Genomic DNA, 18,800 nt, shown 5'->3' with positions numbered 1-18,800 from the left:
ATGGCAGTTCCCTGACAAAGGTATACGAGTAATAGTCATAGCCCAGTAGCTTCCTGAACTAACTCCAATGGGGAGGGGCACAACTTTGGGTCATTCCAAATCATCCCAACTTTTTTTACCTCATGTCATCCAGTTTTCTTAATATTTTGTACATGTGTGTTCATATGTGTGTACATGTTTTGAATGATCAAAACTAAGTTAAGGTTTTTGTGTTGACCAGCAAGGCCAAAACTGTCATTTGGGAGGGGGATTTCAAACCCTCATAACTCACAAACGGGATGAGATAAAAAAAAATAAATTTAGATGTAGACTTAGTTTTGACCATTCAACAACTGTACAAAATATTAATAATAATAATAAATTTTATTTATATCCCGCCCTCCCCAGCCGAAGCCGGGCTCAGGGCGGCTAACAACAATAAAACAGTATCAAAGTACAGCACAAACAACACTCTAAAATCATTCATTATAAAATTAATTCAAATCAAGCCACTGGCAACCATTGGGCCAGAGCTCCGTGAAGATTGCCGAGGGAGGGAGTCAGGCTGTGCCCTGGCCAAAGGCCTGGTGGAACAGCTCTGTCTTGCAAGCCCTGCGGAAAGATGTCAAGTCCCGCAGGGCCCTAGTCTCTTGTGACAGAGTGTTCCACCAGGTCGGAGCCACAGCCGAAAAAGCCCTGGCTCTAGTTGAGGCCAGCCTAACTTCTCTGTGGCCTGGGACCTTCAAGATGTTTTTATTTGAAGACCGTGAGTTTCTCTGTGGGGCATACCAGGAGAGGCGGTCCCGTAGGTACGAGGGTCCTAGGCCGTATAGGGCTTTAAAGGTTAAAACCAGCACCTTAAACCTGATCCTGTACTCCACCGGGAGCCAGTGCAGCTGGTATAGCACCGGGTGAATGTGATCTCGCAGCAAAGACCCCGTAAGGAGTCTCGCTGCAGCATTCTGCACCCGCTGGAGTTTCTGGGTCAGTCTCAAGGGCAGCCCCACGTAGAGCGAGTTACAATAATGCAGTCTGGAGGTGACCGTCGTGTGGATCACAGTGGCTAGGTCAGGGCGAGAGAGGCAAGGAGCCAACTGCTTAGCTTGGCGGAGATGGAAAAATGCCGCCTTTGTTATAGCTGCAATCTGCGCCTCCATGGAAAGGGAGGTGTCGAAGATTACACCCAAACTCTTAACGGACGGTGCTGGCACTAATTATGCCCCCGCAAGAGATGGGATTTGCCCCCCCCCCCCAATCCCATATCGTCCCGTCCCAGCCACAGGACCTCTGTCTTCGAAGGATTTAGCTTCAACTGGCTCCCACGTAACCATCCAGCCACAGCTTCCAAACATCTGGTCAGTGTGTCTGGGGCCGAGTCAGGATGGCCATCCATCAACAGATAGAGAGTTGGGCGTCATCGGCATACTGATGGCAACCCAACCCAAAACTCCGGACAAGCTGGGTGAGGGGACGCATAAAGATGTTGAAAAGCATCGGGGAGAGTATCGCACCCTGAGGTACTCCACACACCAAGGAGTGGCGCGATGACAATTCCCCCCCAAGCGCCACCCTCTGTCCCCGACCAGAGAGAAACAAGCGCAGCCATTGAAGGACTGTGCCCCAGATCCCCACGTCGGCAAGGCGGTGGTCCAGGAGTTCATGATCGACCATGTCGAAAGCTGCTGACAGATCTAGAAGAATCAGCAGCCCCGACCCGCCTCGATCCAGCTGTCTACGAAGATCATCTGTTAGGGCAACCAGAGCCGTCTCGGTCCCATGACCAGCGCGGAAGCCGGACTGGAATGGATCCAGAGCCGATGTTTCATCCAGAAACCCACCAAGCTGTTCAGCAACCGCTCTCTCAATCACCTTACCCAGGAACGGAAGATTCGAAACCTGGCGGTAATTGGATAGATCTAAAGGATCTAACGATGTTTTCTTTAAGAGCTGGCACACCACTGCCTCCTTCAGTTCCCCGGGAAAGTCCCCGTGCCAAGGGACAAATTGATGATATCCCCCAGGAGGGCCTGCACCTCGTCTGGACACGCTCTAATCAGCCAAGACGGGCACGGGTCAAGAGGACAGGTGGTGGGCTTTCCAGCTCGGAGGAGTCTGTCCACATTGGTTGGGGATATCCGGTCGAAGTGGTCCAATACTGGACCCGAGGACAGTCGAGGGGCCTCCAGTTCCTTTATTGTATCCAAACTGGCAGGGAGGTCATGGCGGAGCAACAAGACCTTCTCCGCAAAAAGCTTGCAAATGCATCACAGCTGTGTGTCAAATTGTTATTTAAATTTGGCTGTCCGTCAAGGGACGTTAAAGACCTGATTATACTAAATAATTGCGCCGGGCAAGAGCTAGCGGATGCAATGGAGGCCGAGAAGTAAGACTTCTTAGCAGCCTTCACCGCCATCTCGTAGGTTTTCATAAAAGCCCTATAAGATGTTCTTGAGGCTCCATCACGGGCACCCCGCCATACTCACTCTAGCCGTCTGAGGTCCCGCTTCATTTTCCGGAGCTCCTCAGTAAACCAGGGAGCCCGGTTTCTGCGGGGTCGCAGAGGGCGCTTAGGTACGATCTCATTGATGGCTGCCAGGAGCTGGATATTCCAGCCCTCAACAAGCTCAGTCAATGAGTCGCCAGAAGGAGCAAGGTCCCGCAAGGCTTGGCGGAATCTATCAGGATCCATCAGCCTCTGCGGGCGAGCCCAAATCGGCTCGCCACCTAAGCAGGGTGGGGGTGGAAAGTCAATCCTGGCTTTCAGAGTGCAGTGATCAGACCATGGCACCTTCATCGAAGGAGACATGATCACATCTATACCTACGCCAAAGATCAAATCCAGCGTGTGGCCTGCTTGATGTGTGGGGCCCGAAACAAACTGGGAGAGCCCTAGTGTCGCCATGGAAGACACCAGGTCCAGAGCCTGTGAGGAGGGAGTGGCATCAGCATGGATGTTGAAGTCCCCCAATACCAATAGGTTAGGGAACTCCAAGGCCCAGCCGGCCACCGCCTCCAGTAGGCCTGACAGGGTGGCTGCTGGTGCGCTAGGTGGCCGGTACACCAGCCAGACAGCCAAGCTCTCCTCGGAGCCCCACACTAGGCCAACACATTCAATGCCGGGGATCGATGGCAATGGTAGAGCCCTGAAAGGACAATCTTCCCGGACTAATAATGCCACCCCTCCCCCCCGGCCCACAGTCCGCGACTGGTGGAGGATGGAGAAACCCAGGGGCGCCATCTCTCGTAAGGTAACTGTTTCCCCTTTGCGCACCCAGGTCTCCGTCACACAAGCCAGGTCGACCCCCTGCGAGGTAAAGAAATCTCGCAGGGTGGCGGTTTTGTTGCCTATAGACCTGGCATTGCACAGCACCAGTGACGGAGGTGAGTAATCCTTGCTCACCCTACCCTCGTCCCTCGGAATGAGCCGCAGATTGGAAGGGGTACGAGCATATCCATATCTCGATCCCCTTCGCCTATAACATCTGCCCCCACCGCCATACCTCCCTCGCCCCTCCACGGTAGCAATCCCAAGCCTCACAGTAGCCTCCATTGATGGCAATTAATGTTATTCTTTCGCAGCCTAAAACAATAAAACCTTAAAACAATAAAAACAAAAAACAAAAACCCAAAAAACAATAAAACAATACAAATAAAAACTGCAAAATTACAAATTCATCAAAATCTAACAAATTCCCAAGCCCACCCAAACATCCATCCCACCCCCGTATATTAAAAATCTAAAGGGAAAGGAAAATTTTAAAACATGTTAAAAAGAACTCTGCACCCCTCTGGGTCCTCCTGGGCAGTAGCAGCATCAGTGGCAACCACCGTCCTTGTGAGGCCCCACCCTGGGCCAGATAGTAAGTTGCAGGAGCAGTCCTTGTGAGGCTTCAGGCCCCGCCCTGGGCCAGATGGTAATTGGCAAGAGCAGGCGTTCACACAGGGGAGTCCTCCTGGGCAGCAGAGCAGTCCTTGTGAGGCCTGTCAGGCCCCGCCCCAGGCCAGATGGTAAGTGGCAAGAGCAGGGCCCTCAAGGACTCACACAGGGGAGTCCTCCTGGGCAGCAGAGCAGTCCTTTTGAGGCCTCAGGCCCTGCCCCAGGCCAGATGGTAAGTGGCAAGAGCAGGGCCCTCACGGACTCGCACAGGGGAGTCCTCCTGGGCAGCAGAGCAGTCCTTTTGAGGCCTGTCAGGCCCCGCCCCAAGCCAGATGGTAAGTGGCAAGAGCAGGGCCCTCAGACACTCACACAGGGGAGTCCTCCTGGGCAGCAGAGCAGTCCTTTTGAGGCTTCAGGCCCCGCCCCAGGCCAGATGGTAAGTGGCAAGAGCAGGGCCCTCAGGCACTCACACAGGGGAGTCCTCCTGGGCAGCAGAGCAGTCCTTTTGAGGCTTCAGGCCCCGCCCCAGGCCAGATACTAAGTGGCAAGAGCAGGGCCCTCAGACACTCAAAGAAAACTGGGTGACATGAGCTAAAAAAATTGGATCACTTGATATGGAATGACCCTTTATACGAACACCTGAAGTGCTATTTTAAGCTAACACAAATTATTATTTAAAAATCAAAACATGTTTCAATGAAACATTCTTGACACAAAGTGCTAAACATAAAAATAAATAGGTTTCAGAACATTATTCATTATTAATCATAGCAATGGCATGCAATCACCTCCATAAGCATCTGCAAGCTACACGAGAAACATCCAAATCAAGCTCTAAGTATTAGCTTATTTAAGTTTATACACTACCCCAATACTACTGCATTAGCAGATTATATACAATTCACAATTACATCATTTACAACTATAGTCAGTAGCAGGACCATACGTACTTATTTTCAAATGAAACAGTTATTGAATCTTCATGTACATCCTTCACAAAAGCCTGCAAAAGAGAATTTACAACAAATATTAATATTAACATGTTAATTACGAATATTAATGCTACAATATGGAAGCTCAGAACACTTGTTCTAAATGTAACTAACTGGCAAAATATAGTAGGTTATTGAATATGCTAAGAATTTATGCACACCATAAGCATGTTACATGCATGGAAGATAACAGTGAAAATGCAGAAGGCTACTAAAAGATAGACATGAAATCCATATTATGACTAATACATTACAGCAAAAATGTGGATTTAAAGTTATCATTATTGTGGAATTACCATCCAGTCACCCCAGAACATCTTTACTACACTTCATTTTCTGGGCATTTGAATATCACCATACAGCATTTCTAGTTAGAACATAGTGAATAGGTGTCAGGCCTGAGGAATTCCCCCGCTCCTCTCCAGATGGTTTCAAGGAGCCAAGAGGAAACAAGATAGCTTTAAATATGATTTATTCAGCCTCTATGATAACAGACAATTCATGTTTTGCCACCATGACGTTGCTGACTCTGACTCCTCCTTCCCTCTTTCCCAGCAACACCTGCTCCTACGGAGTCTTCCCTTTGACAAATTCCTCTGCACACGCTGCTCTTGTATCCTTAAAGACCTTCGCATTTGAAGGGAAGGCAGATCACCTATGCTGTCTAACGAAGTGTCCACAGTCTGCCCCATTTCTGTTCCTGCTTCTGTTAAATCCTCATAACTAAGCTGTTCGCCAGCCTCTGCCTGATTATCTTGCTCATAGCTTGGCTGTAAATCAACAATCTCTCCCTCTTCCCTGTCAACAGCAGAAGGAGGAGGCAATCTCACCCACTCCTCAGCCTCTGCATTCCAGTCCCTGACAATAGGTAATTTGTGCAATAGCATTACTAGATTACACCCATAGAGGACAAATGTAACTATTGAACTGTAATTTAGAAACTTTTCACAAGTCCTCCCACACAGAAAAAGCAACCCTCTGTAGTGGCCCTAAAACAGAAAACCTTTAAGAACTACTGAATGTTTCCATAGTAAAAACACTTGATGGACACACAATTACATGCCTAATATTAATTAAGTAATTGTGGAATAAATTAATAAAAATAATTTTTATTCTTAAGGAAGGAATAGTAAAAATGACCATGCCTGCCTTAAGACACCAAGGTTCTGTGAACAAAGAGGTTCACAAACAGCCCAAAGGAGGGGCCCCTTCACAGAACTGTTTATCTGCACACAATAATGTTTTACAACCTGAGTTTAATTGCTGGAGACACTTAAAATGAGACACAGCAGATGTTGGGAGTTAGCTGAATCAAAGGATTCACCCTAAACTCCTTTCCTTGTTAGAGGGTGCAATTAAGACTAAGAAACAGGGTGTTATCTATGAAACAATGTGTTAAAAGCCCATGCCTTTAATAGAGGGACATATGATGTAGGAAGATCGTTAAGCCTCTAAACTGCAATTTCTTAACCAATAGGAATTGTAGGAGGAATATTTGAACGGTTTTAGGTTACAAATTATGTGTGATGCAAGCGGGAATTCATACTCCTTCTTTACAGCATGAGTTGAGGGGTCACCTGTGCAGTACTGTTACGACAATAAATCTGGTTATGCCTGATTGTGGTGTAGAATCCTTTTTTACACATAGTAAATTGACGCCCTCTGGGTAAAGATCCTTGGGACATAATTTGTCTAACAATAACCTAAACTCAAATATACTCATTTGAGGGACTTCCAGTGAGGCATCATGGCGGACACCACAGCAGCAAGCAACTCCTGAAGCCAGCCAGAACCAATTGGGCTACCTGGCTGGCTCCTAGACTGCCAGGACTGCTGCTGCCACCGCCACAACCGACAGGGCACCGGGGGCGCCCAGCACGCCAACTGAGGGAGCTGCCAACCCCTCCCCCCAGGCCGAGCCAGGAACAAAAGCGAGGACACCCAGCCACTCAGCCGACTGCCCAGCAATGATCCAGGACCAAGAAGATCCCGAAGCCGGCGCAGGGGAGAAGAGGAGAGAGAAATAGTGGGCAAAGAAAGACACTTGTTGCTGCTATCGCCAACGCCGCTGCTAAGAAGGGAAAGGAGGAGAGGTAGGAGAGCGCACCGGGAGGGCAAGGGAAGCCGTGAAAAGACACGCAGCTGTTTATTTCCCTCTTTTTTACATTTTTTCCCGTATATATATATACACACACACATATATATGAATGATAGAGTTACTATCATTAACTCTATCCTCTATTTTTAATATATAAATCTTTTTCCTCCTTTCATATATTTTTAACCCTTTTTTTCCTCCCCCTTCCCTAAGTCTTCAGCCCTTTCACTAAATTACTATTACTACCATTTTTAAAATACATCCATTTATTACTTAAAAACACATTTTCCATCCCCCCCTTTATTCTTGGTGCAAACTATTTACAGTGAAGAGCATCATAAGTTCATGGCTGGCTCAGTCGCTAGTAGAATCTGGGAGTGCTCGGTCTTTGTACCTCCCCCAACATAAATGTCACGTCACCCCCAGCCTTTTCCGCCCCTCCCTGCACCGAAGCCTACTTTTTTACTGTTGGCATTTGATATACAAATACTACTGCCAGGCATCACAACCTCAACAGCTTCAGATCCCTCATCTCCTCCCCCCCTCCTTCTTTGATTTAGTCTGCTTTTCTAGTCCCTCTTACCCTCCAAACCCTAAAATCTACATACACGTACCTCCCCACACAGTTTCATTAGCAATCCTCCCTCCCCAGTGGTCTTTTACCTCATACTATAACTAGAACCACCACTGCAACCAAGTATTTTCATCTTTCTTTGTCTCTCCCCCACCTTTCTTTCTTTCTTTCTTTCTTTCTTTCTTTTTCTTTCTTTCTTCTCCTTCCCTCCTTTTCTCTCTCCCCTTTTTACTTTACTCTAACTTCCATCCCTCCCCTCCCCTGCTTCTCCCGCTTTCCTCCCCTCCTTTTTCACCTTCAACCTCTACATTGCTTTGTTGGGTTCTGTTCCTGAACACACCCTTGCCAACCTTAAATTCTTAATTCTTTACCACAAACCCCTAACCCCTCCCTCCACCCTCAACTGGACCCCAATACTCCTTTCGTGAGTATCCGTGCACAGACATGTACACACAGGTGCACCCATGAATAACCCCCCAAAACACACACCCTCCCTCTGGCCCCACCCCACCAGTCTCTCATACCCCTGCCTACCAACCCCTTTACGTCAACCGTCTGTCTGTTGGCTTACTCGTCTGCTTGACTGCCCCCACCACCCCGGCAACACTGTTGAGGAGACTGCAAGAAGCCCTTAAAGCACAGCCCAGACGGGACACTAATGACCACCTAATCCAGACGCTCTGTAAAAGCCACCAGTCAACAATGCTTTGTTCAGCTCAACAGCTCAGCGACACCCAGGAACCACCACCACCACCACAACTCTTAGCCACAACACACCCTGCTCCAAGACGAAAAAGGAGCAATGCAGAAGCGAGCTCCAGGTGGCTGGAATGGTAAACAGGAAGCTGATGTTATTGGACTGTACCGTGGGAACCAGGGACGGTCTATTCAGTGCACTGAGCACCGGATGTTAGCTCAGAGTGTCACATGACCCTGTACTGGAAGTACATGGGTGGAGTTTTTCTCTCTCTGTAGCTGGTGATGAGAGGGTACAGACATGTTTTCTCTGTACTGCTGGAAAGACAGGAATAAAAGTATGTAAATATATTTCTGTCTGTCTCAATCCCCTCCCTGGGGATGGGAGGGGGAGGAATGGTGTGTTCTTCTTCACGTTGGGAAGAATCGCCGGTTGGAGACCTCCCTTGATCTTGCCGGGAGTCGCAGACAGGAGGTCAACAAGGATTCAAGCCGGGCACCTGGAGGGTGGCCAAATTCCTCTGAGCTTCGCTGGCTCTGCTGGCTTGAATCAACATCTGGTAGCAGAGCCGATGGTTTAAATGATCCATGAGAATCAGCATGAGAGGTGAGAGGTCGATGAATCGTTGCCATCCTCTGCACCTACGGAGATAAAGAAAGCGTCTGCCTGCAGCCAGAAAGCTGAACAGACAGCTGGACACCGAAAGGCAACGGAGCCCCAAAAAGGTATGCTGAATTTCGGGCTAAAGAGAGTGAACGCAGAAAGATTTATTCTCTGGTTCACAAGAAAGAGCTGCGTTTAAGAAAAACAGCTCTGAAAGAAAGGCTTGCATGCCAGGAATTCTTGTGGCTGATAAGGATTCCCGTCCCGAGAAAGGTTGCTAGGCAACGACCGTCAGTGCTTGGAAAGTTACTGACAAATGGGACTGGCTCAGAAAGAGCGTGAGAAGGCAAAGTTTGTTTTGACTATGCAAGGGTTTTGAAAACAGCCCAAAAGTTTGCCTGCCAGTGAAAGCAGTAAACAGCCCAGAAGAGAACTTTTGAATTTTACAGGCTTGAGAGAGAAAGCACAGACTTGGGTTCAGAATGAATGCCAGGAAGGGGGGAGTGTTACCCTATCCACCTCCCCTGAGTGCCGTGGTTCTGGATGAACACAACCGGCTTGCTGCACTGGAAGTAAAGGACAGGGGGAGGGAGGAACGGAGTTCTAATTCCCCCACCGATGAGGCTACTGGAGAGGATGCTGTAGCCTTGAACGTTGTCCAGTGTTACAATTGTGGACAGGCTGGGCATCTTCAGCGGAGCTGTAAGAAGCCACGTCAGCCAAAAGGAGCTAAGGGCCACTCAGCAAAGCCTGAGGCGTCAGGCAAAGGTCATACCAAGCCTATGGTAAAACCTGCAAAGGCTTTGATGGCGAAAGGAACCACGCCAGACGTTGGGAACGCGTTTATTATCGACACTGGAGCGACCGTCCATATGTCCCCACACAAAGGACTCTTTTCAACGTTAAAGAAGCAAAGCTTCGCTGTGAAACAGGCCAACGGTCAGGAGCTGGAAGCGACCGGGGTAGGGACTGTCTATCTTAAGAGTCTGAACTTGACTATAAACAATGTTTATTTGGTTCCTGAATTGAAGTTCAATCTGCTGAGTGTTTCACAGATTGCAAAGAAAGGACTGAGACTGTCCTATGATGCTGAGAGCTGCAAGATCTACAAAGATGGAGAGTTATTTCTTTCTGCCAGACAGAAAGATGGACTGTATTTGTTGACTTTTGACCAAAGTGATTACATGGAATGTAATTCATCTGTGTCTAACCTAGTTTCTCTTGCAGGTGTGTCCAAGAAGACGACCGGGGTCAACAGAGCATTTCAGCGGGTGTATGCTGATGTGATTGGTCCTCTAGAACCATCTAGAGGCAATGCAAGATATTATCTTGTGTGTGTGGATCATTTCTCTAACTTTGTCTGGACTTATGTGTTGAGAAAGCCACACGAAGCCTTGGAGAGGTTTCAGGAGTTTTGTGACAAGGTTAAGAATATGCATGATGCTAACATTGATTGTCTATTCACAGATGAGAAGCAGATTTTTCTTTTACAGGATTTCCAGAGGTTCCTGCAGAAGAAAGGGATAAGACACAAGATAGCTGTTTCAGCGGAAGCGTGGAACAGGGGTGTCTGTGTACGGGTGAACAAAGAATTGCAAAAGGGGATGAATGCGCAATTGCTTAGTTCACATCTGCCACATGAGTTCTGGGCCGAGTCGCTGATGTCGTATTGTTATACGAAGATGAGAAAGGTTTCAAAAGAGTTGGGAAGTTCTCCTTTTGAGAAACTGTTCCATAGAAAACCTTCTGTTGCCCATTTCAAGGTTTTTGGGTCTCATGTGAGAACAGAAGCTCCAGGTGGAGTAAAGAATGCCAGAGGCATTTTTGTGGGATATGAAAAGGGTCTCTACAGAGTAATTTTGTCTGAATCTGGTCAGGTGATTCTCACAAAATTTCTAGAGAGTGCTCCTGAACAGGAGAGAGTGATAGTACACACATTTCCCACTGAGGACGATTCAGATGATGATGATGGTTTTACAGATTACAGTGGTACTGAAAGTGACAGTGATAGCTCGGAGAGCTCAGTTGTCACAGTCATTGAGAGGAAATCTCACACAATGGATAGGCCTTCACAGGTGAAGGATGAACCACTGTTTACCATTGGAACTGGTTCTCCAAAGAGTCCTGAGACTGAACCAGTGAGCAGAGAGGATCAGCACCTCATACGTAGGTCTGAGAGAGTTACAAAGGGTCAACCACCCAAGAGGTACTCAAAAGAGTTTGCTAACTTAGCTGTTGCATGTGTTGCTGTTGTACACAACCGAGGACAGGTTGGAGCTGTGTCTAAGTCAGAGACAAAGACACAACAGGGAGTTGCTAGCCAAGGTAATGCAGATGCACTCATTCCTTGGAAGCCAAACAACCAGAGAGGTACACTGGGGAAACCAGTGGCGGAGAGTTCCAAGGGTGGAACTGAAACAACAGGGGAGTGTTATGTGTATAACAACTGTTTGTTTTCTTCTCTGGATCACGCTTTGCTTGCCGCAACACGCATTGATTCTTTTGGGGGAGGATGTTACGAAAAAGGAGCAATGCAGAAGCGAGCTCCAGGTGGCTGGAATGGTAAACAGGAAGCTGATGTTATTGGACTGTGCCGTGGGAACCAGGGACGGTCTATTCAGTGCACTGAGCACCGGATGTTATCTCAGAGTGTCACATGACCCTGTACTGGAAGTACATGGGTGGAGTTTTTCTCTCTCTGTAGCTGGTGATGAGAGGGTACAGACATGTTTTCTCTGTACTGCTGGAAAGACAGGAATAAAAGTATGTAAATATATTTCTGTCTGTCTCAATCCCCTCCCTGGGGATGGGAGGGGAGGAATGGTGTGTTCTTCTTCACGTTGGGAAGAATCGCCGGTTGGAGACCTCCCTTGATCTTGCCGGGAGTCGCAGACAGGAGGTCAACAAGGATTCAAGCCGGGCACCTGGAGGGTGGCCAAATTCCTCTGAGCTTCGCTGGCTCTGCTGGCTTGAATCAACAGAGGACACCAAGCAGATCTGAAACCAAAAACACCAGCGAGACTGTGATGACACCAACCAGGGAGATGGCAAACAGCACGAGAACACAACACCTCCCCCCAAGATGACAACGACCCAGCAACAAAACGAGAACTGAAGGAAGTGAAAATGAGACTAAGAGAACTACTGAAAGCGTTCAGTGACATGACCTCCAAAATGGAAACTCTAGAAAACAAGAACCAAATACAAGAAAGAATAATAGAGAAGTACCGAAAGGAGAACACACGTATGAATAATAAATTGGCTGAAATGGAAAGCCACCTGGAAGTAATAGAAACGGAAAATGCAGCCATGAATATCAAACAGGCAGACATTGAAAACCGTAGTAGACACTGCAACTTCCGCTTCCGCAACTTTCCTGAAAAAGTGGAGGAGAAAAGCCCAGCAGATCTAATTGTACGCTGGCTGAAAAATACAATCCCAAACTTGACACTCGAGGTAGACGACCTGGAGAGGGCTCACAGAGCCCTAAAACCTATGCCGAAACCCAACGCCCCCCCCCCCACGAGACATCATTGTATGCTTCACACGCTACAAAATGAAAGAAGAGGTATGGAACAACTTCAGAAACTCAACAAGCCTTCAATACGGAGACAACCCCATATTGGCCTTACAGGATTTATTTCAGGACACCCTAAATTGAAGGAAAAACCTACGCCCATGCACCCAGTGTCTCCAACAAGCAGGGATCAAGTCCGATGGGACTTCCCCTTCCGCCTCATAGTAACAACCAACACAACACAACACATGGCTACCAACATACCTGAAGCCCTGCAACTACTGAAGAACCTCGAACTCAACCCTCCACTGGAATGGCAACTGACAAACTCACCAAGTGAGTCACGACCACCACGATGAAACAACACCAAACAACTGGACGACAGTAAAGAGGAAAAAGAAGCAACAGAAGTGACACAACAATGCAAACCAACACAGCCAACCACCACCACGCACAAAAGCATCCCGCCGAACATACGGCACAAGACAACAGACCAAGATCAACCAAACCAACACATCACAGATGGACAACCCTACAACAACAACCACAGCTGAATGAAGCACCCGGAAAACACCTCAAACTGAAGGACTGTTGATTCCCCCCCTTCCTTCCTTCCTTCCCCCCCTCCCCCAGGCCATAAATATAGCCAACACCATCAACACCCCCCCAGCCCTGCACCTCCACAGAGATCCTCACCCCAACACCAGTCCAGACAACTTCAAACCACATTCCCCACCACACAACAACCCAAAACCCACACTTTCAGCACCCCCTACTCCATGCTAAGGAAAAATAACTTCTCCAACCTCAATAAAACAACCCACAAACAGGCTAAAATCTGACACCCAATCAGCACAATGGTGGCACCAGAGCATACCAACACCCCCATCCCCACCCCAGCATACCAATCATGTTGCTAATAACATTGGCAACACTGCTTATGAACCCTATACCCAACATTGGCATCACAAAGACACTTAACACTGTCTCACTGACCACCCCCCTATTGCAAACGACAGGGAGGATGTGTTGGGATACTGCCAGGGAGTCAGAGGCATCAGGCAGCCTCATCAGGCAGGCCTCCATCGTCGTCTCTGGACGAACTCGACTCCCATCGGAACAGCATCAGTCAATTAGCGACACGGGCTTCAGACACATTCCAGGACTCGTGCACGCCCTTTTCGCAGAGTTTCCACAACGGAAGATTCACCCAGGAGAGCGTATTTACAGCTTTATTCAGCGTTGGTCAGAACAAAGGAAAAACATGACTGCCTGCTTTTGTGTCAAGGAAACAGACTGAAAAAAAAGCTATATACAAAACGGAAACTCCCTGTGAGCAGGAAGTACGCAGGCTTGTGACACACAACAGCCTGCTCCCTTTTAAGGTGGAACGGAAATATCCTAACAGGATGGCCTGCCCCTAAACAAGGCCATCCACACCAGCTGAGTCCTAGGACCAACCGGCTAAACGCCAGATGGCCCAAAATACCCCTAACACACACCTATATGACTACATATAGGCTACTCTCTATAATCTATCCCCCACTCTTTAACCCAAATCTGATCCTAATCCCACTAGTCCTCCACCCACCACACTCTAGGTCAGCACAACCCCATTGGTTCATTAAACAACACAAAGTGAGAGATGCAGGACAACCCAGATGGGTTGGCAAGGAATCATCCTACATAATAGATAAGCAAGATGGCTAGCCTAAAAGCAATTACATTAAATGTGAGGGGGCTGGGAAACCCCATCAAAAGAAAATGCACCACCTCATACATAAACACCATGAAACCACACATCATCTTCCTACAAGAAATACACAACCCACCCAAAGGGAGCAAACTCCTGAGTGACCCCCGCTTCAGTCAACAATGGGTTGCACCTGGCTCAGGGAAGGCCCGCGGAGTAGCCATAATACTCAGTAGAGAACTAAAGTTCAAAGCCACGGCAGTCCTAAAGGACAAAAGAGGCAGATTCATTTTTGCTAAAGAGACACTAGATGGCAAAACTAAACTGACAATCGGCTCCATATATGCCCCAAACTCCAAACAACTAGAATTCACCCAAAAAACATTAAACAAGTTCCTCGCCTTCTCCGAAGAGGAAGCAATCCTAGCAGGGGACCTCAATCTAAATATGAAAGGTATATCCCTGAAAGACATCCACCCTACAACCCCATGGGCAACCTTCCTCTGACGGAAACCCCCAACAACGAGGGACTCCTACAAGTTACTAAAAATGCTAAAAAACAGGGGTCTCTACGACATTTGGGGTGAGCAAAACCCAGGAGACACCAGCCATACATTCCAATCCAGACGCCATGGTACAGTGTCCAGACTGGACAGCATTCTGCTCACACAGGATCTGATCTCCTTAGTGGAATCAACGAACATGAAGGTAGGTAACATAAAAATCACAGATCACGCCCCAGTAGAAGTCACCGTTAAAATAGGACAGGGAACACAAACCACCCAATCATGGCCCTTCAGTCGAATCCTAACTACAAACAAACAAATTAGAGATAGTCTCACAAAAACTCTCCAAAGCTACTTCAAGGAAAATTATGTAGACAATATAACAACCCCCCTCCTATGGGATGCAATGCAAGCAGTCACCAGAGGAGCTTGCATAAAAGAGAAAGCATTCCTTAATAAACAAACCTCCTCAAAAATTAGCGAACTAGAACAAGACATCACAGCCCTCTCATCACGCTACAAACAGTATCTAAAAAAACTCCTCAAACTTATAGAACAAAAAAGGAGAGAACTAGACTCCCTAGAAATCAACAAAACAATGATCAGTATTCTATACTCTATACCAGTGTTCCCCAACCTTGGGCCTCCAGCTGTTTTTGGACTACAACTCCCATCATCCCTCGCTAGCAAGACCAGTGGTCAAGGATGATGGGAATTGTAGTCCAAAAACAGCTGGAGGCCCAAGGTTGGGGAATACTGCTCCGGGACCGGATGGGCTGACTTCCAGATATTATAAATCTTTGAAGGAGTGGTTATTACAACCTTTGAAGGAAGTCTGCAATGAAATTTTGGAGGGGAAAAGGGCACCAGATTCGTGGAAAGAGGCATATATTACACTTATACCGAAAACAGAGACTGAAAAGACCCAACTTAAGAACTACCGCCCTATATCGCTATTATATGTGGATTATAAAATCTTTGCTGACATTTTGGCTAAGAGATTGAAAAAAGTGTTGAGGGAGGAGATTCATGGAGACAAAGCGGGCTTTCTCCCGGGAAGACACTTGTCAGATAACGTGAGGAATATAATTAATATTTTGGAAAAATTAGACGTGAACATAAACACTAAAGCAGTTTTGATATTTGTGGACGCGGAGAAAGCCTTTGACAATATTTCTTGGAGCTTTATGAAAAAGAATCTCCAGGGGATGGGGGTAGGCCAAGGTTTTGAAAATAGTATAGGTGCAATATATTCTGAGCAAAAAGCTAAGTTAATTGTAAATAATGTGGTGACGGAAGAATTTAAGATAGAAAAAGGGACACGTCAGGGGTGCCCAATCTCCCCATTGCTTTTTATATCAGTCCTGGAGGTCTTGCTGAATATGATCAGTTAAAGGTATACAGGTCGGAGCCAAACAGTATAAATTGAGAGCATTTGCAGATGATCTAGTATTAACATTACAACAGCCAGAATCTAGTACCAAAAGGGTTTTAGACTTAATTCAAGAATTTGGTCAAGTAGCAGGATTTAAACTGAACAAGTCAAAAAATAAGGTTCTAGAGAAAAATTTAACAGCAATTGAAAAAGAGCGGTTTCAGAATGAGACAGGTTTGACTGTGGTTAAGAAAGTGAAATATTTGGGGATTAATATGACAGCTAAAAATGTGAATTTATTTAAATATAATTATGAGAAATGTTGGACAGAAGTAAAAAAAGATTTAGAAATCTGGTCAAATTTGAAGCTTTCCTTGTTTGGTCGAATTGCGGTTATAAAGATGAATGTATTGCCTAGAATGATGTTTTTGTTTCAAACATTGCAAATTGTGGACAAGATGGACTGTTTCAAGAAGTGGCAGAAAGATATCTCTAGATTTGTCTGGCAGGGCAAGAAGCCCAGAATAAAATTTAAGATTTTAACTGATGCAAAGGAAAGGGGGGGATTTGCCCTGCCAGACTTTAAACTTTATTATGAATCAGCAGCATTCTGCTGGTTGAAAGACTGGCTGCTCCTTGAGAATACAGATATTTTGGATTTAGAAGGTTTTAACAATATTTTTGGGTGGCATGCATATCTGTGGTATGACAAGGTCAAAGCTCACAAAGCATTTAAAAACCATATTGTCAGGAAAGCATTGTTTAATGTCTGGATCAAATATAAAGACTTGCTGGAAAATAAAACCCCAAGGTGGTTGTCGCCAATGGAAGCAAAGGCTGTGAAAAGACTCAATATGGAGTCTAAATGGCCGAAATATAGGGAAATATTGTAACAAGAAGGAGACAAATTGAAATTGCAGAGTTTTGAGAAATTAAAGGATAAAGTGCGAGACTGGCTTCATTACTATCAGATAATGGAGGCTTATAAATTGGACAGGAAAATTGGCCTCCAGGTGGAAAAATCAAAATTGGAAACAGAATTGTTAGAACCAAAAACTAAGAATTTGTCAAAGATGTATAACTTGCTGTTGAAATGGAATACGCAAGATGAAACGGTTAAATCAGCTATGATTAAGTGGGCACAAGTTATTGGTCATAACATTATGTTTGCTGACTGGGAACAGTTGTGGACCACCGGTATGAAATTCACGGCATGTAATGCCTTAAGGGAGAATATTATGAAAATGATATATAGGTGGTACATGACCCCAGTCAAGCTTGCAAAAATTTATCACTCGCCTGACAATAAATGTTGGAAATGTAAAGAAAATGAAGGTACATTCTTTCACCTTTGGTGGACATGCCCAAGGATTAAGGCTTTCTGGGAAATGATCTATAATGAATTGAAAAAGGTATTTAAGTATACCTTTCTGAAGAAACCAGAGGCCTTTCTCCTGGGCATGGTCGGCCAATTGGTGCCAAAGAAGGATAGAACATTTTTTATGTATGCAACAACAGCAGCAAGAATACTTATCGCAAAGTGTTGGAAGACGCAAGATCTACCCACTCTGGAAGAATGGCAGATGAAGGTGATAGACTATATGGGACTGGCAGAAATGACTGGCAGAATCCGAGACCAGGGAAGAGAGATGGCGGAAGAAGATTGGAAGAAATTTAAGGACTATCTTGGGAAATACTACAAAATTAGTGAATGTTAGAATGATATTGGTTAGAAATTAAGTGGTTTTCAGCTGTAATGATTAAGATAATTGGGGGGGGGGAGAAAGAAAGGTTGAAAATTAAGTGAAAATCAATGGTGAGGATTTGCTGAATTAATAATTTGAATTGGAATACAAAAAGGGGAGGTATGAGGAGGTCTGGGAAGTAAGTTAAAAGAAAATAAGTGAAGGGAATTTTATGTGTTTTTAAATTGTTTTTAGTTTTGTATTTTTGTATTTTTGTTATTTTTTTCTTTTGTTTGTGCTTTTTTTATTATTGTTTTTGTATAACCTTTGAAATGTTAATAAATATATTATATATAAAAAAAGGTTGGGGAACACTGCTCTATACAACGTTTCTATGAATATGGAGGGGAAAACTCCAGACTACTAGCAAATAGATGTAGGAAAAAAGCACTCAAAACAAGAATACACTGCATCACCAAAAAATATGACGACATAACATTCTCCCCCAAAGAAATAACCTCAGAATTTGCAGAATTCTACTCCAACCTATACATCTTCCATAGCCCACCTGAGAAGGAAATCAGAACATTTCTAACAGGACTGACCATGCCTACTGTCAGGGGACTGCTGTCGGAACAGGGGAGGGAGGCAACGCCGTTGGGATACAGGGAGCCACAGAAACTTCTGAGAAGCAGTTCCTCGTCCAGTGGTGGGGAAAGCCACACCTCCAGTGGAGAAGAGAGGGAAGGGGCCAGCCAAGCGAGGGAAGGGCTCAAAGATGCTGCTGAGAGCCCAAGTGCCTCACCTAGCCCAGCTGGCCAGGAGGCACACACGCCACTTCCGTCGCCCAGTTTGCGCAGAGGGGTGAAACGCAAGGAGGGGAGGCGGAGGTTTGGGGTGTCTAAGTTCTTATGTGGGGAGGGGCCTGGAAGAGGCCACTCCCGGATTCTGCAAGTGACTAAGATGGACATGAACCTTGTGTATCTGCACTGTAAATAGTTTGCACAATAAAACCTGTAAAAGACAGGTCGGAGTCCTGCCTGGTTACTCACAAGCAACCACCACCCAGCATCTGACACCTACCTTAACTGATGAGGAACAGGAATTCATGGACAGTCCTATCACCCCAGAGGAAATAGATACGGTCCTCAAAAACCTGAAACCACACAAAGCCCCAGGCCCAGACGGCTTCACAGCAGAATTA

General features: G+C 46.2%; 1 protein-coding gene across 4 annotated transcripts in view; it reads right to left on the bottom strand.

Annotated features, from left to right (window-relative positions):
• LOC128406026 (fragile X messenger ribonucleoprotein 1-like) overlaps positions 1 to 18,800 on the bottom strand; it is a 169,876-nt gene that overhangs the window by 132,206 nt on the left and 18,870 nt on the right. For all 4 annotated transcript variants that reach the window (XM_053373080.1, XM_053373081.1, XM_053373083.1 and 1 more), the window contains exon 2: positions 4,807 to 4,859. In XM_053373080.1, the coding sequence (XP_053229055.1) occupies positions 4,807 to 4,859 (53 nt within the window). The remainder of the gene's footprint in view (positions 1 to 4,806; positions 4,860 to 18,800) is intronic.

Source organism: Podarcis raffonei, chromosome W (assembly GCF_027172205.1).
Source record: "Podarcis raffonei isolate rPodRaf1 chromosome W, rPodRaf1.pri, whole genome shotgun sequence".
Taxonomy (NCBI): domain Eukaryota; kingdom Metazoa; phylum Chordata; class Lepidosauria; order Squamata; family Lacertidae; genus Podarcis; species Podarcis raffonei.
The sequence above is the reverse complement of the archived record's forward strand: the minus strand, read 5'-3'. Positions and strand labels throughout refer to the sequence as shown.